This window comes from Aegilops tauschii, chromosome 5 (assembly GCF_002575655.3).
Source record: "Aegilops tauschii subsp. strangulata cultivar AL8/78 chromosome 5, Aet v6.0, whole genome shotgun sequence".
Classification (NCBI taxonomy): domain Eukaryota; kingdom Viridiplantae; phylum Streptophyta; class Magnoliopsida; order Poales; family Poaceae; genus Aegilops; species Aegilops tauschii.
The window spans coordinates 383,457,016-383,482,997 of record NC_053039.3 but is presented as its reverse complement, the minus strand read 5'-3'; the positions used below and the strand labels follow the sequence as shown (position 1 = coordinate 383,482,997).

General features: G+C 41.6%; 1 protein-coding gene and 1 pseudogene across 1 annotated transcript; one reads left to right on the top strand and one right to left on the bottom strand.

Moving 5' to 3' along the window:
- Positions 1 to 3,338: 3,338 nt before the first annotated feature.
- Positions 3,339 to 12,962, top strand: LOC109786134 (vacuolar protein sorting-associated protein 52 A). Its single transcript, XM_020344713.4, has 19 exons — positions 3,339 to 3,599; positions 3,713 to 3,770; positions 3,905 to 4,000; positions 4,309 to 4,410; positions 4,925 to 5,008; positions 5,334 to 5,414; positions 6,005 to 6,148; positions 6,868 to 6,956; positions 7,700 to 7,781; positions 8,786 to 8,971; positions 9,562 to 9,677; positions 9,755 to 9,813; positions 10,822 to 10,922; positions 11,357 to 11,407; positions 11,588 to 11,767; positions 11,897 to 12,031; positions 12,118 to 12,192; positions 12,303 to 12,360; positions 12,473 to 12,962. The coding sequence occupies exons 1-19, from the start codon at positions 3,493 to 3,495 to the stop codon at positions 12,772 to 12,774; spliced, it is 2,106 nt and encodes a 701-aa protein (XP_020200302.1). The 5' UTR covers positions 3,339 to 3,492; the 3' UTR covers positions 12,775 to 12,962.
- Positions 12,963 to 13,700: 738 nt separating this feature from the next.
- On the bottom strand, positions 13,701 to 24,309 carry LOC109786103 (glutamate receptor 2.8-like; annotated as a pseudogene).
- Positions 24,310 to 25,982: the final 1,673 nt, after the last annotated feature.

Sequence of the window (25,982 nt, the reverse complement as noted above, 5' to 3'; positions counted from 1 at the left end):
GTGGTGCAGGAGGAGAAACTGAAGTGGCCGCTCAGACATGCAGGCGTGGGAGATCGCCCATACGCGGAAGGACCCCAAGCCTGGCGAGCCCAAGTACTACGGCAAGAAGACCGCGGGGAGGAAGAAGGCCTACTCCGAAGGGTATTTGAAGTTACATCCTGACACACCTGACCCCATTGTGGCGGATCTGGACGAGAGGGTGGTGGTGGGCATGGGGCCCAAGGAGCACGGTCGGGAGGCGGTTCTTGATGCTGTGATCACTCCTACTATCTCCTACACACAGCTCCGTAGGATCGACCCGAGCCTGAGCCAGCGCACGAGCCAGCCAGTGACCAGTGCACAGTCACAGTCCCTCTTTTAGGAGCAACAATCTGTAAGTATTTTCCCTCTTATCTTCATTGCTCACTTTATTTTCCGCATTTAGTAGTTTTATGAGTTCCATCATGTCATACCGTAGGCCTACCTGGAGTACACACGCCAGGAGACCATGGCGTGGCATGAGAGGCTTTATGAACACCAGGTGCAGAGGGATCGCCAGATGCAGCAAGCTTTTCAGGAAATGGCGGCCGACAGGTGTCCTCAGTTGCAGCCAGCACAATGTCCTCCAGCACAACCAGTGCTGCTGACCTTTGAGGAGTTTGTGGCACAGAACGCTGGCCCCTCGCCGGTTAGTTCATCCCCAATCTATTCACCCAAAGCATGTCATGCCTTTCAACACAGTCATATATCCCGTTAATATGTCTTTTCAACATCCAGGGAACAAGTGGATCTACCGTTGGCGGTGGTCTTCGCAGCACTCCCGAGACACGGAGCCCGACCACTCCGATCCACGGAGGCGGAGGCGGAGGTGGAGGCGGTCTTGGCGGTAGCACTGCCGCTAGCAGTGACGACCTGGGCTTCGGCGGTCTTGGCGGTGACGACCTCCGCGGTGCTCGACGTCCTGGCGCTTAAGCCTTTGGGTCACATTATGGCGGTCTTGGTGGTGATGATACTTATATGCTAGTGATGTTTCTTATTGTTGTTTGTGAGATTCTTATATGCTTTGGTGGTGATGATACTTATATGTTTATGCTTGTGATGCTTCTTATGATGTGTGATGATGAATTTGTTGTGTGATGCTGCTCCTTATTGTTATGTGATGCATATATTGTTGTATGATCCTTATATATGCTGTATATATTCAAATCAATTGAGCTGAAACAAAACAGAAAAAAGAAGAAAAAAAAAGCAGACAGAAAGCCGTCGGCATAGAGCTGGCGTGAGCTCCCAGTGGATGACACGGGGCAGGTCTATGCCGACGGCCTAGCCGTCGGCTTAGACGGCTAGGCCGTCGGCATAGACCTGCCCCAGGAGAGCCCAGTTGCTGCCACGTGGCAGGCCTATGCCGACGGCTTGGCCGTCGGCTTCGTTTGAAATTGTGCCGACGGCTAGGCCGTCGGCATAGACCTGCCCCAGGGGTGATGCCTGCTCGCCACGTGGCAGGCCTATGCCGACGGTCTAGCCGTCGGCATAGACCGTCGGCATAGGCCTGCCACGTGGCGAGCAGGCGTTGGTCAGCACTTGACGGCGGCCGCCATTAGGAGGTAACGTTGCCGACGGCCAGGGCCGTCGGCATAGATGTACGGACACCGTCGGGATAGGTCCTATGCCGACGGCCTTTATATGCCGACGGCCACCCGGGCTACGCCGACGGCCCTATGCCGACGGGGGCCGTCGGCATAGGCCTGTCCCAACGGCCAGTCAGGGCTATGCCGACGGCCCTGGCCGTCGGCATAGGGTACGATTCCGGTAGTGAGTGATACCGAAGAAAGTATTCTAGAAAAGTGATACTGAAGAAAATGATCTATCAACAAGTCACCCTTGCTTACGTTTTCAGCCAGGCAACCATCTCCATTTTCTATCATTCTTAATATTATTTTGATTAATGTGTCATTTGCAGACATATACGCGTTACATATAATAGCCAAATGGATCGATGTCGAACAGGATTGTGGCATAGTATTGATTTCATTTATTGGATCTACATGTTTATGACTCAGATTATGTCTCCTTAAACAGGCAGATATAAAACTGAATATAAGTGCCATGTATGTCTTGTATGGGCCTCTAGCAGCGTGGCTTCATGTCCTTGAAATTGACATATATGTCACAATTTTCTATGCTTGGCAAATATTAAGTGCATCAATTTGTAGTTTATTCGTGGTATTCTGCCTATTAACTCACATTGTGCATTGCAGGCTCTGCTTAACAGTCCAAAGCTGAAATCGTAAACAAAAACAAATGTGTAACTAGCATCCATACGTTTTGAACCATATGTTTGTTACTGCAGCCCGTGTTCAAGAGCTATTGTACCACAAACACAAGGAAGGATGTGCAGGCTGTTATCAGCATGATTTGATTACTTTAAGCTTTGTAGAATGTCCTTATAATCTTGTAGTCAATGCTCTCAATTAACTATGTATTCTTTATAGATGCTATGCTTGCTACCATGTAATCAACATTACTGTTAAATTATTATTCCTTGATTCAACTTTTGTTGAATGTTCAAGGAAAAAGGGTATTGTCTCCTCGAAACCACTCAAATAAAAAGGGCTTTCTTTCAAGCTTATTTTCTGGAGTTGGGGTCCCTTGGGGATTCTTGGTTGTTGCTGAGCTAACCATAACCCAAAGTCTCTATATTAATGAAAGTTGAAGTGTTACCACCTTCCAAGGAAAAAAAAGGTACAATGGGTCTTTCTTAGTTGATAGCATTCGATGCTTGGCTACCATTGTTCTATGCTTTGATGCATAGCACAATATTTCACAGCAACGTGAGATATGAATGTGCATATTCCTCTTCAACACACAATGGTAAGCATATGCATGCATTCCCAAAGTTTTGTAATTTGTCTAATAGCTGTGTATCTTCATTTGTACATTTTTATCATTTTATAGTCAAAATAAAAGGGCGCAGCAACGCGCGCCATCAATGATCTAGTTTGTTAAACATATGATCCAACTTGCTGCAAGTTTTCCTCTGGTCAATAGTCGTAGACAAACGCGAAGTGACACCAGGGGAAGCAAATGCAACGAATAAAATGCAAGCAGAATTGACTGGAGCAGATTAGTATTACATCACAATATCACATTCTTTGTCTTTCCAATCAAAAGACACATCAAGCTGATGCTCTGGAAGTTTGGATTGAGATCCAGCCGGGAGCAACTAGTACAAAATCTCTGTTTTTTTAGTGAAGTGTTTTTTTAGAAGAGTATAAAATCTCAGCTCGCCGTCGCCCAGGCCCAGCCTGCCCACTAACAAAGAGCCCAGCCCAAGACATCTCCACGCCTCGAGAAAAAAAGCCCAACCCGTTTCCCCTTCCAACCCCCTTCTCGTCTCTGACCTCCATTTCCCGGGGACACCCGTTCCGTTCCGATCCCAAACACCCACCGCCACCGGTGGCAGATCTGGATCGGAGCCCCGCTCCGGCGACCCCCGATCCCCCCGACGCCGGGATGGAGGTCATCCCAGCCGCTGCGGCAGCGCACGACGGGCAGAAGCAGAGGTTCGACCTCGGGGTCTTCGTCGGCGACCTCCCCCTCGACGACGACGACGCGGCCAGGTCTGTCCGTCCGGCCACCAGCTCCTCCCCCCTCCCCCCCTTGCAGCAACGTCTCCTCGCCTCCTTCACGCGCTCGCTGCGCCTAAGCTTATGCTTGGTCGTTTCTCTGGCAGTGACAACGAGTCGCTGGAGGGGCTGCAGCAGGAGCTCGAGGACTGCAAGAACGACCAGGTGCTTATTTTCCATTCTTGCTTTGTTTCCGGAACAGCTAGCTGCTTGCAGCATTTCGGAGCAGGAATAGCACGTCCTTCTTTCTTGGGAGATTTCTGCTGCTGTTTTATTTCTGCGTGCGTGCGTGCGTGCAGGAAGTAGCAAACATCCTGGCTAATGGCATCAAGATGCGTGATTACACAAAAGGTGTCGAGAACAGCATACGCCAAGTTGAGCTGGATTCTATTCAGGTAATTGCTTCTGCCAGGCCCCAGACATGCTTAGCAGTAACAGTCAACGCATGGTATTGCAATAATTATACTTTGGAAATAAGAGTTAGTTAACTTCTTTCATATGAATGGTTAGTTTATTCATCCCCCCATCCTTATCATCAGTGTTAATTTGAGTCATCAAATAATTGCACAGGCGCAATGAATTATTTGGAAAACATGGAGTTATGATGGGCCTACCTTCTATTAGTGCTGTGCTGCCTAAATGTAATTTACCTGTGTCTATGATGTTTTTCTTATGCAATGCCATCTTCCCTTTTCTTTTGTAGGATTACATTACAGAAAGTGAAAACCTAGTGTTGCTGCATGATCAGATCTCTGACTGCGATAATATTCTTTCACAAATGGAAACCGTTCTAACTGGATTCCAGGTAATTGCATATTCACATCTGTTGTGACGGCACTACTCGTGACATTCTTGTCGTACTGGATGCCTGAAAGAGTTTCTGGATGGCTATTGCTTGTCATCAACATTTGGTGCTACTGTTATTATAAGCAAATATATTTATCATCCTTGAAATTTTTACTGTTAGAAAAATGTTGCCCACTGTGAATTGTGAAATACCGGAATATCCAGAAATAGCATGTCTCTGCATTTCCAACTCGTCCTGTTACAAAGCATAACATGAACAAAACCAGGAGTGCTTGGAAGTTTAACGTTTTGTATACCACAATCTAAGCGTAATACAAGTGCTTTATTTTTTATTTATGTGCTCCATGCTACAACTCCATGGTCGTATTTGAGTGGCACCATTTCTTTTGACTTATTACGCATTCAACAATTACTATCTAGATGTACATGTAATTTTGTACCTTTAAATGGTAGTTAACTGGTTCATTTCATTTTACTAAATCATGTTACAACTCTTTTAATTTCTGTGCTAGACAGAAATTGGTTCTATAAGTTCAGAGATAAAGGTACTTCAGGAGAAATCTATGGACATGGGATTAAAGTTGAGAAACCGTAAGGTTTGATTCGTTTCTCTGCTGTATCTTTTATGTTCTCCATACATTTGATGTTTGGTTAATTTTTGTACCCACATCTTCCTTATAACCAGACAGTAAAATACTGATGCATTGACCTCATTAGTCTTTATCAAGTTAGAGCTTGGAAGTACTATTTTATGTATCTTTGTCCCGCAACATAACTTCTATTCCATAACACACCTTTCAACATTAGTTGGCTGGTCTTTGTTGGAACCTATTCACTGTATTCGTAGCTTCAATGCATGCCATTCCCTACTTTTTCATGCTGAATATCTATGCTGATTCACTGTTTGGAAAATTTCTGCAGGCTGCAGAATCGAAACTGTCAAAATTTGTTGAGGATATAATAGTACCTCCAAGAATGATCGATATAATTGTTGATGGAGAGGTCATTACTTGCATTCTATCTTCATACCAACTAACCTTATTATTGTGTCTATACTATGTCCATTTACATTAATATATCATACATCTAGTCAGTTGCTCCTTTCTGGACCTAGTACCTCTTTGTTTACCGCCAGCAACATGTGATCACTGATTACTTCTTTCTGAAGTTAAAACCAAATACATACTTTTCTGCTATTTGTGGTACTCCCTCTGATCCATATTAATTGTCGCAGCTTATGGATCGGAGGGAGTACTATGTTTACTTATGTAATTTCTTCTCTTTCAGCATGTTGTTAATTATTTATTTCATATGCCATTATATTCTGTCTTCGGTGATATATCCATTCTGATGACATGTTTTCGTTTGCTGGATGCATTTCATTTGTTCAATCCGTGTCTTCTTTTTTCCCAATTATTTTATTTTGTTTGATTGGATACATTACATGCCCCAAAGGTTTCTTTGTTGATGTACCATCATTACCGCTCTCTTGCAGTTAAAGCTGTGTTCATTTCAATATTCTTTGGCTGATGTTTCTCGAAAAAAGTATTTTGATGGGATCACTGATAATTCCTTATCCAAAAACCCCACAGGTTAATGATGAATACATGAAAACACTTGAGATTCTAAGCAAAAAAATCAAATTCATTGAAGCTGATTCGATGGTTAAAACATCAAAGGCTCTCAAAGATGTTCAGCCTGAGGTTGAGAGACTTCGGCAGAAAGCAGTATCAAAGGTCTGAAAACTGTTTGCTGGTTTTTTCTTTCTAATGTTTCAAACTTGTATGTTCATAAGAACGTTAGTAGATCGTTTTCCTGTATGCGTAGCATGTGTTTCATCTGCATATGTGCTTATTTGATGTAAAACATTATGTATTCTATGTTTAATGTTCTACTGTGGTGTCAAGGATAATGTGCCATGCATAATTATGTTCAGACAGTTGGGCATGTGCTACAATAACTTAGATTAAGGCGTCAAGGTTATCTGGTAGAACTGAATGCTTATTATGAAAAAGGGTTACATGAGATTCATCATTCTTTGTTCAGGCTGATGTTGTACTTTATGAGGTTGATGGCATAAAAAATGCTGCAACTGTGTCAATTACTAGTGGAGAGTGGTATTGTCAGCCACTGCCAGTATACTAGCTATACTGGTTGCTATTTCCCTACAAAATAAGGAATCAACCTGATCTTTGTTCTAATATGGTACGGTGGTTTTCATGGAAGCTATGAACAAGTGTACAATAGACCCAAAGTGGTCGAACCCTTCTCCGGACCCTGCGCAAGCGGGAGCTACATGCACCGGGCTGCCCTTTTTTTTATGAACAAGTGTACTTGCAACCAACAAATGCATCCGCTATGTTTCTTGCGCGCTTTTTTATGTTTATCTAGCCAATTGGACATCATAAAGCTACAACAGAGTTCTATTGCTTATGCTTTCATAATTTTCTTGCAGATTTTTGAGTTTATCATCCAAAAGTTCTATGCCTTGAGAAAACCAAAAACCAACATTCAGATTCTACAGCAGAGTGTCCTTAAATACAAGTATGCCAACTCTCTTGCCTTGATATTTATTTTCCACTTTTAACCCCTGTTTGTAGAATATCCGCAGTGCTTCACATTTTAATGTGCTAGTTGAGAAATTTCTTTATGCCAGATTTCTTTAATTTGGAATCCTCACCAGTGGACATACATGATTCATGGTTTTTGGCATATAGCGTTACTGAGGGCAAGTTTACCAAACATGAACAGCCATATTTGATTAACTATTGCTGATGTAACATCAGTACTTTTAATGAAATTGATGACTTCGGCATTATTGTCTTTATGAAATTGAGACCCCCCTTCGTAAAAAATCCAGAAAGCTAGGACTAGGATTATATAAGCTTCGCGAGACATTCTGTGTTGAGCTTCAAGAATTGAATTGGGACCACAGGAGTCCTAGTTGAGTCAGGGAATTGAGTCCTAGTGAGGCAAGTATGAGAGTCCATGTCCCAGTTGGCTGGGATATCGAGTCTGAGTGGTATTCCTGTTGACGGGAAAGACTATTTTAAAGGTCCACGAGCTTTAAACTATTGAACTATGCATATAGGAGAAGAACAGTTATTGTACCTTGCCTTCCTCGGTGAGAGCTCTCCCTCTCTTTAAAACCTTAGTTTATAGCATATGGTCATAGGATTAAATTGCCATTTTATTGTTGGTTGGCTTATCTTTAGTGTCTGTGTTATTCTCTCATTCTTCCAAGTGTATAATGTCTCAGTTTGTTTCATTTGTCCTCTCCACTGTAGATACACAATCGTTTTCCTTAAGGAACATGCTAAGGAGATATATGCAGAAGTTCGCACGGCTTACATTGATACCATGAATAAGGTGAGTGTTACTGTGAATGTGATTTGAATAGGTTTTCTTTCATTCATCTGCCTTTAGTTTCTTCTCCATTTAGAACTGGAATAGAATAACCGAGAAGGGTAATGATCCTGTAACTCATTGTATGTCCCAGATTAGGTCCTATTCTTCTACCCTTTCGGGTAGTCAATGGCTATGAACAGCTACTATCTTAATCCAAAAGAAGAGTTTGACCAATGCTTTGTTTTTGTCTTGGTGGTTCCCAATTCCACATTAAGAGTATACTGATTCTTTCTCAATGAACGTGTACTTCTTTCTGTAAATACCGTGTAGATATTCCATTATGATATGGCAATACTATATTTGATTTGTATATTTGTTGTATTATAGAATAGGTACCATGCTATCAACGTAATATGTGGCCAAAATGTAGAGTTTATGGCTTAGCACTACATTGTACTCCCTCCTTTTCAATAACCGTCCTTGGCACTTGGCAGTCTACATTTTGAAACAACTGTACATTGAGGGAATCAGTTGTTAATGTAATGTTTCCACTTTCTATCCCTACTTTGATGTGTTAAAAGAGATTAATTTGTTGCAGCCTGTCAATAATGAGGGTATGCATGGTCACTGGTCAGTTATCATTAAGGCTGTGCACATGGTGGTGGGTTGAGGACATTTACTACTATGAAACAAAGAGTGTACTAGACATAATAGAGGGCTTGAGAATGAGAGTATCCAAAGACACATCTGTGATGCAATTCCTGTTGTTTGTCTTTGCTTTATTCTAGTACTTCTTATTGCTATGTGTAATTTCAATTCCTCTACCTTTATATGTAGTGTATGTTGACAACTTCAAAATTCCTGCATGGATTATTTTAGACTGCTAGCATCCGTGATGAGATTTATATATAATTTGGGCAATATGAGCAAATATAGACATAAAGACCTTCATTTATTTCTTGGATATCTTACCCTGAATTATATCTATGCTGATGACATTTCTACTAATCACTTACAATTTTCAGGTTCTGAGTGCACATTTTCGTGCCTATATACAAGCTTTAGAGAAATTACAGCTGGATATAGCAACCTCCACTGACTTACTTGGAGTTGAAACTAGAAGTACAGGATACCTTTTCTCCATTGGAAAAGAACCTCTGAAAGCCCGTTCTTCGGTGTTTGCTCTTGGTGAAAGAATAAACGTCTTAAAGGTATTTACTAATGACATAGTGACTATAATGTAATTTAATTCATCAATCAGTTCATGATTTTGAAATTTGTGAGTCAAGCAATACATGGGAGCCCGGATCTGTACTGGGCTGTGTGATCTGCAGGGTTGTTGGTAACTTGTATGAATTTCTGTAACGCCAGCAAGTTCTATTTGGGTGATAACAAAAACAAGCCACATAAGTCTAGCATGCACCATGAGCATAGCCGATTAGTTGATTCATGACATACATACAGAATAAGTATGGCTAATTTCGAGACAAGTCTCTGAACAAATTCGAGGACATGCTTTTCTCTAGTCTATGTGTACACTGAAAAATTTAGTCAATTCAATGAAACTTCTTTGCCATGTTCATTCTGGCTTGTTGCAAATTTTATAGAACCAGATTTAAGTTATTTTAACATGCTCTATTGCCCCTACTAGTATGTTGTAAATTTGGTGGAAAGTGATCCACGATTAAAGACTTAATTTTGAACTTTAAACTCCATACTGTCGCTGAATGGTTAATTTACTCTATATCAAGTAACAAGTGCAATGGTGTAATTTCTGTGTGCCCTGCTTTTGGTATATCAGGATATTGAGCAGCCTGCATTGATACCTCATATATCTGAAGCTAAGTCACAGAAGTATCCATATGAAGTTCTTTTCAGAAGCTTACAAAAACTTCTGATTGATACAGCTACTTCTGAGTAAGATTGTTGTTTCCTTGTTTCAAAATTCATACAGTGAATAAATGGCAGCCTGATGATATATCAACTGATTACAGGTACCTTTTCTCGGATGATTTCTTTGGTGAAGAATCTTTATTCCAAGATATATTTGCTGGTTTGTTCCATCCTGTATTTGCATTTCCTGTTTTCTTTGTCGTACCATGTTTTATCTTATGCAATAATATTTTATTTGTGTGTGTGTGTGTGGGGGGGGGGGGGGGGGGGTATCTAGTGTAAACCCATCTTTCGGTTGTACCAGCATGTAAACTCCCACTGTGTCATTGGATGGGATTTCAGTTATTTGTAAAACAGATGTGCATGAGTCCATGTGGCACGTACAGTTACATGCCATTGTATCTGACCCATCCATAGTATCGAACAACCTACCCAGGTGTCAGTTCTCACTTTAGCATCCAAAGATCTATTTGCACTAAAAAATCTCCTTGTTTGCTTTGCTATTGTCTGCTTGCCTGACAAATCCCAGTGTCAGCATAAAACACTATGCATGCTAAGACAAAAACTGGTATGCATGCTTTTATTTGTTGGTTGTACTATTCTGGATTATATGAGTGTACGACTGGTTGATGTCAGTTCTGGTTCAGATGCTCCGTAATTTATCTAGTGTAAACTAAAATATCTTCACTTCTATAAATATCTGAGTTGGCGACGGTCCGTTCACCTTCAGAGGTCTGCCATACCACAATTATCATACATTCTGTTGTAGACGGATGTATCACGATCTTCGATTAGTTGATTTGCTTAATGTATATTCTGAGATATCTTTTTATTTGCACAAATTATGGACTAGGATGACAAATGTAATAACTTAGGCATTTAAGAGAACTTGTATAGCAATACACGAGTATTTAGCTAGTAAACTTAAAAGCCCACTCTTGGTTAGATCTTCTTTTGCAGTAAAGCCAGTATGGTAGCGTGCATGTTAAGTTAATAGTTTAGAAAGGTTGAGGAGCTTATGAGTTACTCCAACAAACACTTATCTAATATTCTTATCCGTGTCATAATAAAAGTTCCACTATGTTGGTGAAGTTGGCATTGACCTTACCATCTTTTTCATAATTATGGTGGATGCAAATGATTTGAAAGTTTTGATTGTTTCATTCAGGACCAATTCAAGTTGTTGATGAATATTTCGATGCTGTACTTCTGAACTGCTACGATGCAATAGGAATAATGCTTATGATTCGGATAATTCATCAGCACCAGGTATTTCTCGTTTGATCTTATTCGGAATAACTAGTAAAACTTAAGAAAGCTTATGTTCTGAAAGCGGTTGCAGGGTTGCAGCCTTTCATGTTCCATAAAGGGATGTCCCTGTAATTTATAAACCAGTTCTAGTCCAATATTTAATGTTAAACAGGCCTGGCAACAAGAGATAATTGCCATTTTGCTAAATTATTCTGGTTGTTTTTCACCAGAAACTGGCCAAAATTACCCTCCCCCTTTGTATGTTATTTTATTCCTTAAAGATTAGCTGATAAATTATTTGCAACAGCATTTCTAAATCTCTACACATTGTTAGATTCTTTCAAGTAGTCAATAAAGTGGCACAACCCTGTGTAAATTGGTAACTGAATGTGTGGCAAAGCGTACATGACCCGTGAGGAACATAAATCTGAATGGAATTTATGTTTGTGCAGCTTATCATGTTTAAGCGGCGAATTCCATGTTTGGACTCGTACCTAGACAAGGTTTGTTCTGATTCCCTCCTTGTTCGCTCCTTCAAGTTTTAAATCAACTTTACTTGAGATTTACCTTTGTGAACGTGGAGTTACCTTTAGGAAAGCTCATGCTAAATTGGATGAGAATTTGTCTTCTGTTCCACATTCCAAAATTAGTTTGAATCATCTTTCATGTTGCACAATGGGCAGGTTAACATGTCACTTTGGCCTCGCTTCAAGATGGTCTTTGACTTGCATTTGAGCAGCTTGCGGAATGCTAATATTAAGACTCTTTGGGAGGATGATGTGCATCCTCACTATGTAACAAGAAGATATGCTGAATTTACAGCGTCTCTTGTTCATCTCAATGTTGAATATGGGGATGGTCAGGTTAGTTGATCACATCCAGGTCAACCCAATATTTACCTTTCTGGAATTCTTCACCACATTGCCATGCAATAGGAAGACCATTTTTTTTGTAGCCTATGGGAATTAAAGAAGTGGTTTCTACATTTGCAGCTTGATCTAAATCTTGAGCGATTACGGATGGCTATTGAAGACTTGCTTGTTAAGTTGGCCAAGATGTTCCCTAAACCAAAGATGCAAACTGTTTTCCTGATAAACAACTATGATTTAACAATTGCCATATTGAAGGTTGGTACTTTTGAGTTAGCATCAGTTACAATACAAAATACTATATGCATTGCCTTTCCAAATCTGTTGTGATCTTTGTCATACAGGAAGCTGGCACTGAGGGTGGAAAAACACAACTTCACTTCGAGGAGGTTCTTAAGAGCAACATTGCAATATATGTGGTATGCACTCTGTCTTATTGATGGAACGAAGTTTTGTCGTGGCCAGAGAAATACTGTCCACCACATTTTTTGTTGGGTGTTGATTTGATTCATAACAAACATTTATGCAGGAGGAAGTGCTTCTGGAGCATTTCTCTGACTTGATCAAGTTTGTCAAAACGCGTACATGTAAGTAGAATTCTGTTACAACACTGCTTTTCTCCCTCCCTCTTTCTTTCTTTCTTTCTTTCTTTCTTTCTTCGCAGTGACATCTCTTCTCTGCCTGAATTTTACTTATTAGCGGAAGACCCTGCCTCGAGTTCGGACAAGGCCAACATTGGCGACGTAGAGCCATTGGTGAAGGATTTCGCGAACCGATGGAAGGCCGCGATCGAGCTGATGCACAAGGATGTCATCACATCCTTCAGCAACTTCCTGTGTGGGATGGAGATCCTGAAAGCGGCCCTCACGCAGCTGCTCCTGTACTACACGAGGCTGACCGAGTGCGTCAAGAGGGTCAACGGTGGGTCCGTCCTCAACAAGGACCTGGTCTCCATATCCTCCATCCTGTACGAGATCAAGAAATACTCTAGGACCTTTTAGTTACTTCCTCCCTGCCATGTACACTAAAATGAGAGGAGGGGAGGGGAGGGATGTGGTGTATGTATCCTTATGCTGTTAATGGAAACTCTGATCCATGCCATGCTACTGGAAAAAGAACAGGGCTCTCTACAGATACATAAACAGTAGTATGTATCAAGGTTCCTCGATTGGAATGTGTGATTTTATGAGATTCCTGAGACCCCCCATGGCACGACTTCTCTTCTTCCAAGGTGACGATGAATCAATCATCATTTTATTTATCTGCTCAAGTCCATGATTCGTACTAGCTGAAATGGGGCTGACAACTTGTGCATTTGTCTCCCGCTTGGAGTTGGTTCGAATTTGATCACGTACTGTCTGTACGCGTCCGTGAATGTTGGTGCAGGGCAGACAGCTTGTGAATTCCATGCAAATGTTGGGTTACTGCAGCTAGGGTGTTAGATTGCCAACAGAACGCAACCTTTTCTAGATCGTTACAAAAGCGCGTCTGGTTAGATCAGATGTAAAGTATTTTTAAGGAAATGTTCTTACTGAAGGAGAATATAGCCTGGTTCATAGTGAGCTTTCTTTGATTTTTCCGGGAAAAGTACTGTACATGATATAATGAGAACGGTTAGATCTTTTCAGCTGTGGCTGAACGATGCCTGAAAGGTGAACTGAAGCATAAGTAGACTGAAAATTTACTTGATTTTGCATGCATAGCAAATTCCACATACCCAAGTTCAGCCTAGCCGGCTTCCCTCACGGTTAATTATTTGTTCATCTTTGAGCCTGAAAGGTGAACTTTGCTCAGTTGGAAACTAACTTGAGCTAATAACGACTCCCCGTCCCCGCGACTAATTTGTGCACTGATATGAGTCAGTGATGCACTGATATGGGTAGCTGGCGACCGTTTCTGTTCCGATTGTGAAGCACTGACTGTGTTGTTTGGCTCCCTATCAATTCAGTTTCCGTTTCCATTGCTCTTTTGATCTCTTTGCTCTTCCATTTCCTCTTTTTCCTTTGCCCATGTCCATATTCACTTTGGTCATATCCTCTGTTCTCCCGTTTCCTCTTCTTTTTGCCCATGCCCACATTCATTTTGGCCACCTCTCCTATGTTCCTTGCATTTTGTCGATATTTTTTGTAGCAGCTCATCACCATGGCTACCAAAAGGCAATAGGTTGTTACAATTACAGTTAGAGCGAATAATCCCCCAAAACTTTCAAAAGTTATGGCGTCTGAACCATCAAGTGTGCCATCATTTTCATGGCTATTTTGACCCATCCATTTCTTTTCAAATTGAATGATAGTATCTCCTTCTGTTATGTTGATTATTGCCCTCGACATTTCAGGAGCTAGCGGAGAATTCCTGGGAAGCGCCTAATCAACAAAAAGATCATTGTTATAAGCTGCACGTGCTATTCCACTGACAATATCTGACACTATAAAATCCTGAAAAACAGATCCCCTCCCCCTTGATATAATAGTGCATGGTATGATGAGTTTATTACTTAGCAGTACCATACCCTTCAGAGAATCATGCCAAAAGTTGCTTAAATAGCAAAAAAAGATCCAGTAAACGCTTTCAGGCTTAGTTTCTGATTTTTGTGCAGACGTTCTGAGAATCAGGCTTACTTTTAAAGTTATTGTAGAAAGGTTGTCAAAAGTCTATTGATCTGTTTGGTAAATCAAATTACAGTCAGATGAAATATTATCGATGGCTGACCTCCCAAATGGGATCTCATATGTTCTCAAATGCAAATATGCTATTTGATTTAGAAAGAAAGAAAAAGATAGCCAAACACCTAGATATCTAAAAGTAAACCAACCGATAGAGACTATTTATCATAATCAAATGCAATTCCAAACAGAGCCTAAGTGTGATCAACTGCAAATATCAACTCATGTTAAAGTTTCCGAGAGTAAATGTATGGATCTATGTTGTTATGTGATGGTTTCTTCAAGCCTCTTGCATATATATTGTCATGTATGGTAGTTAAATTTATAGAAAACACACATCGTGTTCATTTTGCTATTAATTTCCCTGTCTGTCCTAAAATTGCATCATTCCACCGGGACGCTATTAGATAGCCCTAATATCCATTTATGATTGATTTTCAGAACATATATGTATATTAAGTTTGAATTTTTATAATGTAATCTTGTGGTGACATGGTACTAGAATCAAGGGGAACACATAAGCATAGCATTTTCAAGAGAATAGTGAGTGTAGTTAAACTTACAAATGCAAAGCCTACACTCTTGTAAATAGGCGCTACCATTGTGTAACCTTTGCTGTATTTTGCGAGAAAAAGTTTGATGTATGGGACTTCATGTACAAGCGCAGCAATGCTTCCATTAGAAAGAGCACTATAGAAATCGTTAGGTGTAGCATAGGGCCTGATTTTTGATGTATGAAAACCAATATCAAGCAGTAGACCCTCTACATAGGAACCTTGGTGGAACCCTACATATTGCCCATTCTTCTGGAGTTCATGAACATCGGTCACTGTTGGTGAAAGCTGCTGTACTGTAAGCATTGATGCAAAGCTTGCTGTATAACTTGCTGCAAGTACTAGAAGAACAACCCTCCATACACGTAGAACGATTCTAGCTAGAAAGCGTTTCAGCTCTTCCTCTGCAGAAATGAAAATCAAGACTTCATTAAGACACTAAAGAAATTTCAAAGCTGGAATACTGTAATGCACACCATTCCAGGACTTGCTAGAAAGCATATGTAATTTCAATTATTTTAGGTGATAAATGCAAGTCATAGACTAGTTTTTAACTAATTCAAATAAGGACACTGTTGAATGACAAGATAGGTTTTCTCTCTAGTGAAGTGCTATTAAGAAGAAAAGGCGCACCTATGTCATAGCTTCTATTAGGTTTGTTCATTCTCCTAGGGAAAATAATAGAGTGACTCATGCCCTTGCTCGTAACGCGGAGGGTACCTTGTTGATTATGATGCAAGAGGACCCTCCTAATTTCCTTCGCGGCATTCTATCGAACGGTGTAAATTTATTCTATAATCAATAAAATCGCCATGAATGCTCCCTCAAAAAAGAAGAAGAAAAGGCACATTTTTTATTTTTAAGCAGATACAAACTGGGATAAGTTCACTTTGTCCCTCTGTTTCTTTATACTGCATTTGTTAAGCATTATTAATTCGATAGATCTAAGTTATTTATGAAGATAAATTTAGCTACAGTAGTCTCATAGAGATGTTTAGCCAGATCAATGTAGTAATCTTTGTTGTAGGAATTTTTTGATGCTTGTTATTTTGATATAGTGCAACAAATGCTTTATCCATGCAATTGAAATGCTGTTCAAAATTCTGCAAAGATCTAAGAAAAAGTAATGTTTACTCAACTCTCTTCAAAAATGGAGAATATTGTAATCGCCAGCTGTTTGAGTGAAAACGGAACATGAACATGTTCATTGCCAATTAGATGCTCTAGAAGCCAGACAACAACTCCTGTGTAGAGAAAGCATACGATGCTGCCAAACCACATCTCAGTGCTCAATGGTTTCAAGAAAAGCCACATGTCTGTATTCACGTTTTCCTTGACTGGAACAATCATCCCTACTCCAGATTCTGTGTATGGTGCAGTGAAGTCGACATACAATGATCTATTGGACCTTATAGTAATATCTGCAACCGCTATTTCATATTTCTGCAATGAAATTAGTCAGCTTTATATATTTAAGAAAAAAGGGATATCTACATTTAAGATTGATTAAACAGTTATAATCTTAGTTGTTCAACAAAGAGTAATTATTTTAGCAAGCAATAAACTTTTGAGTTGCTTTTCTTTGAGAAAGAAAAATTTAGAATGAGCCTTTGTTTGCATCATTTTTGTGTATAAAATGTAATAATTGTGGCCTGAATGCATAACAAAATATTGGATGGAAATGTGGAACACAATTAATACATTGCAAAAATGTTTGAGCTACTGAGTCTTTTCTTTACAATTTGAGAAATTGCCTTACATATATATTACTTCTTACCTGAAGGTAGACCTGATAAACAAAATCATTGTAGCTTCCGGAAATTGGTGCATCAGCAGTGTCAAATTCTAGGTATTCATAAGAAAGCGGACGATGTAGCCTCTTTACTGCCTCCTCAAATATGTCAATTGAAAGGCCACTCGCTGTTGTTGCATTTGTGATAGGATCTTTGTATGTCTTTATAAACTCTGTAAATTCGCTAGAGCACACACCGACTCTAAGCTTCTTACCAACTCTAGGAATTTCCCAGCCCATTGGTATTTCGGTGGACTCTCCTGGCCAAATTACAGGATTTAGATCAAGCATTGATGCTTGTCCTGTTTTTTTAGAGTAATCTCGCTTTAACTTCCGTAAAAGTCCATTCACAGTCCAAAACCCGATTTCTCTCCAACCTCTCTCAACCACATTTATTATTTGGAACACAGAAACTTTAAGCTGTTGTCTATCTGTAAGGTCAAATTCACCACTTAAACCTCTGAACTTATTTTGTACGATCACTGATAAGAGTTCAGGACCATTAGTGGAAATAACCATGGATTCCAAGCATGTGGAGCTTTTAGTGGGCCATGGTTGCTTATCTCTAGCACTGGATATCCCAACCTTTTCTGCTGCATGTGCAATTGCCCATATCGTATCATAGCCCCATAGTCCAACAATGCTTAGTTTATTAAAGGGTGATTCATATGGGTTATCCTGTTGGTACATTCTGTTCCACCTTATGGATAAATTATCAAGTTCTTGTGATCTGGGAACATGACACCTTACTCCTAGGACACCTTCCATTGCCTCAATGACACTTGGATTGAGTGAGTCGATGATGTTTGCTACTCCATTTGTAGTGATCCACGCAAATCCTTTGTTCATCATCCCTACCTCTTTTGCTTTCGTAAAAATAAGGGAAGCCATAATGGATGACATATGAACAATAAATACCCTTGTTTGCATTGCTATCAACACACCGAGTTCTTGCATAATGGTTTCGTTTGTAGCCGACGAAGGGATGGCGCTGCGATACGGAACACGGACATCAATTTCTTGAAGTGCATCAGTGAGGTATGGTAGGATGCCTCTCCCATAGTCAGTGTCTTCATATACTGCCACCACTTCTCTCCATCCACATGCTTGTACAAGCGCGGCAATGCTTTTCACCTGAGTTGAGTCATCCAACGTTGCTCGTACAAAATACGGCATACTATTATAAGTGAGGGATGGGCTTGTTGCTGTGAATGATATTATGGGGACTTGGGTTACATTTCCAATATTAGATATGAACACAGCCTCTGATGATTTCTGGGGACCAATGATGGCTTGCACTTTGTAGCTCTCCAGTAATTCAATAGCTTTCAGAAGGGAACAAGAAAGTTACTGTCAAATAATATATGTGGAATAATATGCAATATCAACACCATAACTGGTTCATTCAAGATAGGAAAAAGGTTAAGAAAAACTTAGTTTTGGACCTTACAGTTTTATTAGTCAATACTCTAATTTTCAGGATATTTGACAGAAGACGCAACACACATGTGCAATGAAATACAAAATTAACCTCTTATTTCAGAATATAGCAGGGGAGAGCCCCTGCTGTTTGTTAAATACATACATTTATGGGTAACCGTGTACCACTATGAACACATATTTACAAGAAGATTGCATTCATGATACGAGATACAAGGCCAAAAATATTAACCCATTCACTTAGAACTATCAAAGCTGAGTTTCTGAGGCATTCTAGCTCTTAGAAAACTTATATGGAAAGTTATGAGTACAATATACTCCTTCTATTTTCTCGCAAAAAAGATATACTCCTTTATTTCAAATGGTGTGCATTATTTTTTCATGAAAAATGCAAAGTTTGTGTCTTGATAGATTGATAGAAATAATTTGAATTTCTTATATGACATTCTATTGAAAAATAGTTAAAATTACAATCACAAGAAAGTGCATTTGAATACGAATCTAAACTCCAATTGCATTAATTTATAACATAATCCACATATAATTGCATTAATTGTTGGTCGGTGCATGTATCTGGACATGCCAATAAAAGCACCCATGATCGAATTTTCTTGGACAAGCCAAATATGCCGTATGCTTGGTTATGGAGGTAGTATTTTTCTATTTCCCGTGGGATTTTATCATTGGTTTGTGGAGTTTTGCAATACTTGTTTCAATGATGCATTAAGAATGATGACTTTGTGACTTTTATTGGCTGAGACAGGAGGGCTTGAAAGCGCGTTATAATTACAAGTTTCAGACCACTGTAATAGGGGATTGCTTGATTGGGCCCGTTACAAGAAATTGATGTCATTTGTGAATGGATTTTTCAACTGTTTTTTCCCTCAAAAAATAGGGTTAGAACGGCATCTGCATCGACATGCAACCCTTGGGTTTTCAACTAAAAATAAACCTTCTTCTTCGTTATTGTGCTTTTCATACATCTTGCTTGGTCTAAGGTCACTGAGGCATTCGCAACTAATGGGATCATAGAAAACAACCTAATTAGGTCCAATAACCATTACTCAAGACCTCAACAGGTCCACATCCTTTATTTCAACACATGGCATCCCGTCTGTGTTGCCACTTATCCTCCTTCTCATCCTCGCTGACGGTGGCCACAGTGCTCACACAATCACAACACATTTGAATGTTGTCAATCCTAAGGCGTCTCTCTCTCTCTCTCTCTCTCCCTCTCCCTCTCTCTCTCTCTCTCTCTCTCGGCATAAGATGAAAATTCTATTTTTTCTATGAGATTTTGACGAAGCGTGCATGCTTTTTTATAGATGGTTTCTTTCGTCTACAATCTTGGTTTTTATTAGGTGTTTATTTCCAATCGGGATGGGCACTGGTATGAAAGAAAGACGAATCATGTGATATAGATTGAGTTGCACCCTAAATAGCATTTCTAAAATGGTTAACAGGTAAAATAATATCATATTCAGATTCTATGTCTACATATTTTTCTAATCAAATTCCATATATAACATGTTAAATTTGGAATAAGGGTATAAAATATGAATATTTTTTGAAAAGTATTTGATATGTGTTGCAGGTTGATTAATCCAAATATCAGGGGTTTTCTACAAAAAAAAGTCTGACTTAACACTGATCCGCGGGTTTTTACCAAAAACATTAGGGGTTTTCTGCAAAAACAAAATTTTGACTTAAAACTGGGCAACACATTGATTACCAGAAATATCACATAGTTTTTGCAAACTAGCATGGCGGGCTAAGAATATCACCTCCCTTTATTAGTAGGTATACATGATGGCTTAGTAGTGAGTGAGACTTAGTGGAAAGAGCACATCACCAACTATTAAATGTTCCCGCAAAAAACCCACTATTATAAGGGTTTATTTAGTCAGGGTTTATTTAGTCTTGACTCTTGAGCACAATAATATTGTGATGTCTAGAGCTCCGAGGAGGATATACCTTAGCTTCCCATGACAGAAAATGAAATCCTCATTGATCCAAGGGGATTTGTGAGGCTAGCTCTTGAAGGGAGTATAATGAACCCCTAGGCAGGATGAATTCCCGACTGAGTTTTACGTGTTATTTTGGGAGGCAACCAAAGATGACTTGATGAATTTGTCCATGCATTTCATAGCAGTGAAGTACTCCCTCTGTTTCATAATTCTTCATGAATTTGTTCCATGACATGAATTATGGAACAGAGGGGGTACTATTGTATAATCTCAACTTTTAGGCAATTAACAATGTGAGTTTCAAAAGTATTCACCAATGAAGAGTTCCAAGTATTCACTAAGTGACAACAAATAGAATTAAATTAGGTGATTACATGGTTCGTCTAGCCCAGACGTGTACATAAAGAGTAGAAACATTCTTAAAGGGGTTCTAATTCTTCATGAGACTGTTCACCAGTTGCATAAGTAACATTGTTGTGTGTGTGTGTGGGGGGGGGGGGGGTCATTTTAAAAATTTATTTTGAGAAGGTGTGTCATAAACTTAAGTGGCATTTTCTTCTTCAAACCATCTGAATGAAAGGATTTTCACCTCTTTGGTGCAAGTGGCTAGAAAAGCTCACATCCAATGAAAGTGTTGGTATAGAAGCTAACGATAATGTAGGGCCATAAGGCCAACTCCAAAGCGCGGCCCTATTTTGTTCGGCCGCGTTCGTTTGGGTTAAAACGGACACAAATTACGGACCAACGGGCCCACAAACGGACGAGCGTCCGTTTTTTGTCCGCCATCGACCGATTTCCGGCCCAAATTTGAGCCGCGTGCCCTTGTCCTCCCATGGACCACCCATCGGGCCGTCGGGGACATAACGCTCCCATTTCCCCTTCTTTCCCGAAAACCCTCCTGCCCCTCCCTCCTCCATGGCCGACACCTCGAAAAAACACGCAGCCGCCGTCCCGGCCGCCACACCTCCGCCCATCCTACAAAGAAGAAGAAGAAGCCGAGGTCAGAGCTCACGCCAGTGGAGGTCGAGCGACTTGACTGATAATCGGCCAAGAGGAGAGCCGAAGGTCCATTCAGGTGGAGAGGAAAGCCGCTGCCGAGTACGCCCTCAAGGACACCGCCGTGCAACACTAGGTTGCCATCAAGGATAACGAGGCCCTCGTCGCCAAGGCCACGCAGGCAGCAACGATGCACGCCCTCCTCATTCTAGGGTTGTGCCGACCCGCACCGACTATTCTTTCCGCCGCCGCTATGGCCGCGCCGAGCACAAATTCATCGGCCGTTCACCCGCCACAGGGCGAGTCGCTGAGCTCTTGATAACACTGTAGGTGACTGTTGTTCATCCAACACGAGAGCATGCTCCAACCCGGTTCTCCATGTCGCTGAAGTGCGTGATCGCGCCGGCCACCCTTGCCCTCGTGGCCGTTATCAAACTCAACGTCATGCCTAGGTATAGTGGCGTCGACAAGTCGGCTGCTGGATGCAAAGGAAACAGTCGCGGTCGATTCCTATGGCCAACCTTCCCAACCCCCGCAACCTATTTGACGAATCGCCCAAACCGACGTCGGCGGCCGACGACCCTGACTACAACGCTTTCATGGAGAATGTCATCTACGAGGGCCGTGGCCAAGTCTTCCACCCTGAGGGCCAAAGCCAAGGCTTTGATCCCGATGAGACCCAAAGCCAAGACGATCGCGACCAAGATGGAGCCGAACAAATTGGTGGCCACGAAGAAGAAGAGGTGGATGGCCATGGCAACTCGTGGCATGAAGACATTATTGTGAGGAGGAAGAGGAAGAAGATGGGTAGACATTGACGAGGAGCCATTGTTTATTGATGAGCTCACCCAAAGGGCCAATGCACAAATGAGGAAGCAAATCATTCGCATGGGATCATACACCAAAGATGAGGACATTTGATTCGCGAGAGTTGGACGGAAGTAGATAGGGCAAGATCCCAAGACCGATGCCGAGCAAAAATGTGCCGTCTTTCGGGGGAGAGTTCCATAAAACCTTTCATGAATGTAGGAAGTTTTTCTTGTACAAGTTTGCGAGCACCCGTGGCATCAACTCAATTGAAAAGAGATGGGGGTTAATTCAACAAGAATGCAACAAGTTTTGTGCCGCGCTTGAGAGAGTTGAAGTCTGTCCTATGAGTGGCCTAGGTGTGGGAGACTTGGTATGAACTTCTTCTCCTCGTTCCTAGGCCATGTTCATGTTTGTTGCATCATGTGTCATTCGCTATTACATTGTGGCGTTTGCTTTGATTGTGTAGGCATTCCAACTTTGGAAGCCTTCAAGGCCTGACATTCCAACAAGCCATTCACCCTCACCCATTGTGGGACGCTCATCAAGGATTGCCCCAAGTTCAAAGATCAATATGCCACTCTCAAGAAGAATGGAGGGCCAGCGGCCGTGGTTGGGGATGGAGATGTAATGAAGAGGCCGATGGGCAAAACCAACTTGAAGGTGGACGAGAAGCGTGATGCGACATCTCGCCTTGCAAGAAACTTTGCAAGGCATAATGACCCAAAAGGAAGTAAGGGACAAGAGGAAGCGCCAAGAAAAGGAGGAGCAAATGAAGGCCTTCATGGAGCTCCAAAGGAAGAAGATCGACATGGAGGAGGCCGTCAAGAGGAGGAAGCTCGACATGGAGGAGGTCGTCCAAACAAAAAAGATCGCGATCGAGGCCACCAATGTTGACACCAAAGCAAAAGAGGTGGCGCTAGCCTTCATGATCATGGACTTGAGCAAGATGCCCCTGAAGAGAAGAAGTTAGTTGGAGAAGAAGCAAAAGGAGATGCTCGACCAAGATGGTTGAGCCGACTTGCGTGCCCGCATGAACTAGGGAGCCATGAACTATGGCCGTTTTTTGTAGGCTGGCAAGTGTGCTGGCCGCTGGCTTTGTTGTTGGCGTGAAAATTTGGGGGTTGATCATTTTGTTGGTTGGCATGTGTGCCGGCCGCTGGTGCTCTGACCAGCATGACTATGCCCGCTGGCATGAACTATGACCGTGTTGCCAAAATTTCAGTTTTCATTATTCCCTTCGCAAATATTTCAGGCGGTCGGACGAAATGCGTCTGCCCGTTGAACACACCACCAACGCAAATGTAGAAAGGGTCGGACGTCGCCCCTTTGCCCAACCCAAACGGATAGAATCCGGCCAAAACAGACGTTCAATTAGGGTCGTGAGTTGGAGTTGGCCTAATTCCAAAGAAAGAAAGGCCTCTATAGGAGGATCCTTTGTCTCTATTCTCTTTAATAAAGCTGGCGAAATGCTGGCAGTAATGATCCAGAGAGCCAAGTCGGAGGATCTTACCAATGGGATGGTGTTTCATGTAGTGGACGACGAATTATTTATTTTACATCATGCAGATGATACCATTCTAGTTATGGATCGTGACATCGAGAAAGCAAAGAAAACAAATCAGGAACTATTGCTTGGCACACCCAAGCAATTTTCCGCTTTCAAATATAATTTTTTATAAAAGTGAGATCTCATTTCTATGAAAAACTTGAAGAGAAAACTTCCAAAATACTCCTTCTGTTTCAAAATACTTTGCTCTAAATCAAACTTCCTCAAGTTTGACCAAGTTTGTAGAAAGAATTACTACTACGCAGCAACGTCAAACATCAAAAGTACTACTACCTCTGTACACTAATAAGATGTAAGTACTACTACCTCTGTACACTAATAAGATGTTTTTTGCAGTTTAATTACATTAGTGCAGGAGGGAGTAATAAATACCTATATTTAGTACCTTTATTTGAAACTGTATAGTCATATTAGGAATTAGTGCTAACAAACAAAGTCCTCGGTTTTCCCTGAATCCTCACAGCGTGACATACTGCAGACACACATACCTGCCGATGCGGCCTGGACATCACTGCCCGCGGAGTCCACAACGTGGAGAACGAGCTTCGTGCTGTAGTTCCGGTGGACCGTGTAGAAATCCTGGGCGGCCAGCAGCACGCTGGTCCGCGCCACTTTCCCCACCAGCGATCCCAGGTCGAGGATCACCCCGACGTGGAATTCATCCGCTTCGCCGGCGGTGTCTTGGGCCACGCTGAAATCGGCGATCAGCAGTAACAAGAAGAACATGGCTCGACGTGCTTTCTCCATTACCTGGGGCCTGCAAGGTTTACACTTCTTGTGCGCACGTCCTCTTATATGGCTCCGCTTGTTGCTTGTCAGGGATGAACTGGAAGCTGCGAGGTAGATTCGCTGATTTGTGACAGGCTTAGTTAGTTAGTTAGTTTATTCTTCCTCACTAGACTTTGGAGCTTCAGCCGGAGTTGCCTCTGGATACATAAATCCTTTGCGTGCATGGGACGGGAAGAGGAAACAAGGTACGGTAGATGACGAATGCTGTCGATGGAATCTATCCCCGCACCAACAACGCGTTTTGACATCTCCGAGGGCCGGGTGCCGACGTGTTTTGGGCCCTTAATTTGTTTGCGCAAACGAATTACTTTTTAACTTATGAAAATGATAATGAGCAAATCGTTCTCGGGAAATGGTTCTTCCAGCGAACAACCTGCGGTGCGTCCCTCACGCAGCTGCTCCTGTAGTACACGAGGCTGACCGAGTGCGTCAAGAGGGTCAATGGTGGGTCCGCCCTCAACAAGGACCTCGTCGTCTCCATATCCTCCATCCTGTACGAGATCAAGAAATACCCTAGGACCTTTTAGTAGTCGCTGCTTCATCCCTGGCCCTGCCCTGCCCTGTCATGTACACACACTGTAATGGAAACTCTGATCCATGCCATGCTACTTGAAAAAAGAACGTCCGCCGGGTTTCGCCCCTTTGTAAGTACAGACAGAGCCATGTGTTCTTCCGCTGTTATAGGTGTACTGCCAAGTGCCCAAGTGTTTGTTTACAGGGTGGTATCATGTATCAAGGTTACTTGACTGTAATGTGATTTTGCAACAACGGTGTATGTTAGTTATCCTGAGATTTCTGGGACCCCATGGCCCGGCTTAAGACAGCCATCGTGTGCCGGGACTGATGCAGCCATTGTGGCTTTAGACAACAACTCGTATCTTACTCTCTTCGCTCCATAATATAATTTACACTCTTATATTATGGGAAGGAGGGAGTAATTATTATATGCAAAGCGCAGAACAAAGACAACCATTTCAAAAGATGTTGTAATGTACACTCTTATATTATGGGATGGAGGGAGTAATTATTATATGCAAAGCGCAGAATAAAGACAACCATTTCAAAAGATATGAAATTAACGCCTACGGCAGAGTTGACTTCATTCATAGCAACGCCTTCAAGAAGGGATAAATGCCCTTGCACCATACTCTGTTATGTCAAAGACCACGGTATTTTACAACTGACAGGCTAAATCACTCTAGTTTTTTGATACTTTGAATCTTACATGCAATACTTTACTATCAAACATAGGCTTAGCCTTTTCAGTTGTTCCATCGGCCGAGCGATGCCTGAAAGGCTGAAGCAAATTTACTTGATTCTGCATGCATAGCAAATTCCACGAACCCAAGTCCAGCCTAGCTGGCCGGTCTCCCCCGCAGTTGTTCATCTTCGAGCCTGAAAGGTGAACTTTGCTCAGTTTGGAACTAACTTTAATAACCTATCACTTTTGTCTCCCTATGAATGATTTGCGCATGAAACAAGTTGGTAATGTTGCTCTCTTATTTTGGTTGTGTGCATGCATCTACTTCCTGGTAAGCTGGTCACCATTTCCGTCCGAACTGTGAGGCACTCACAATGTTGTTTGGCCCTCCATCAATTGAGTTCCCTCTCCATTGCTGTTTTGATCTCCT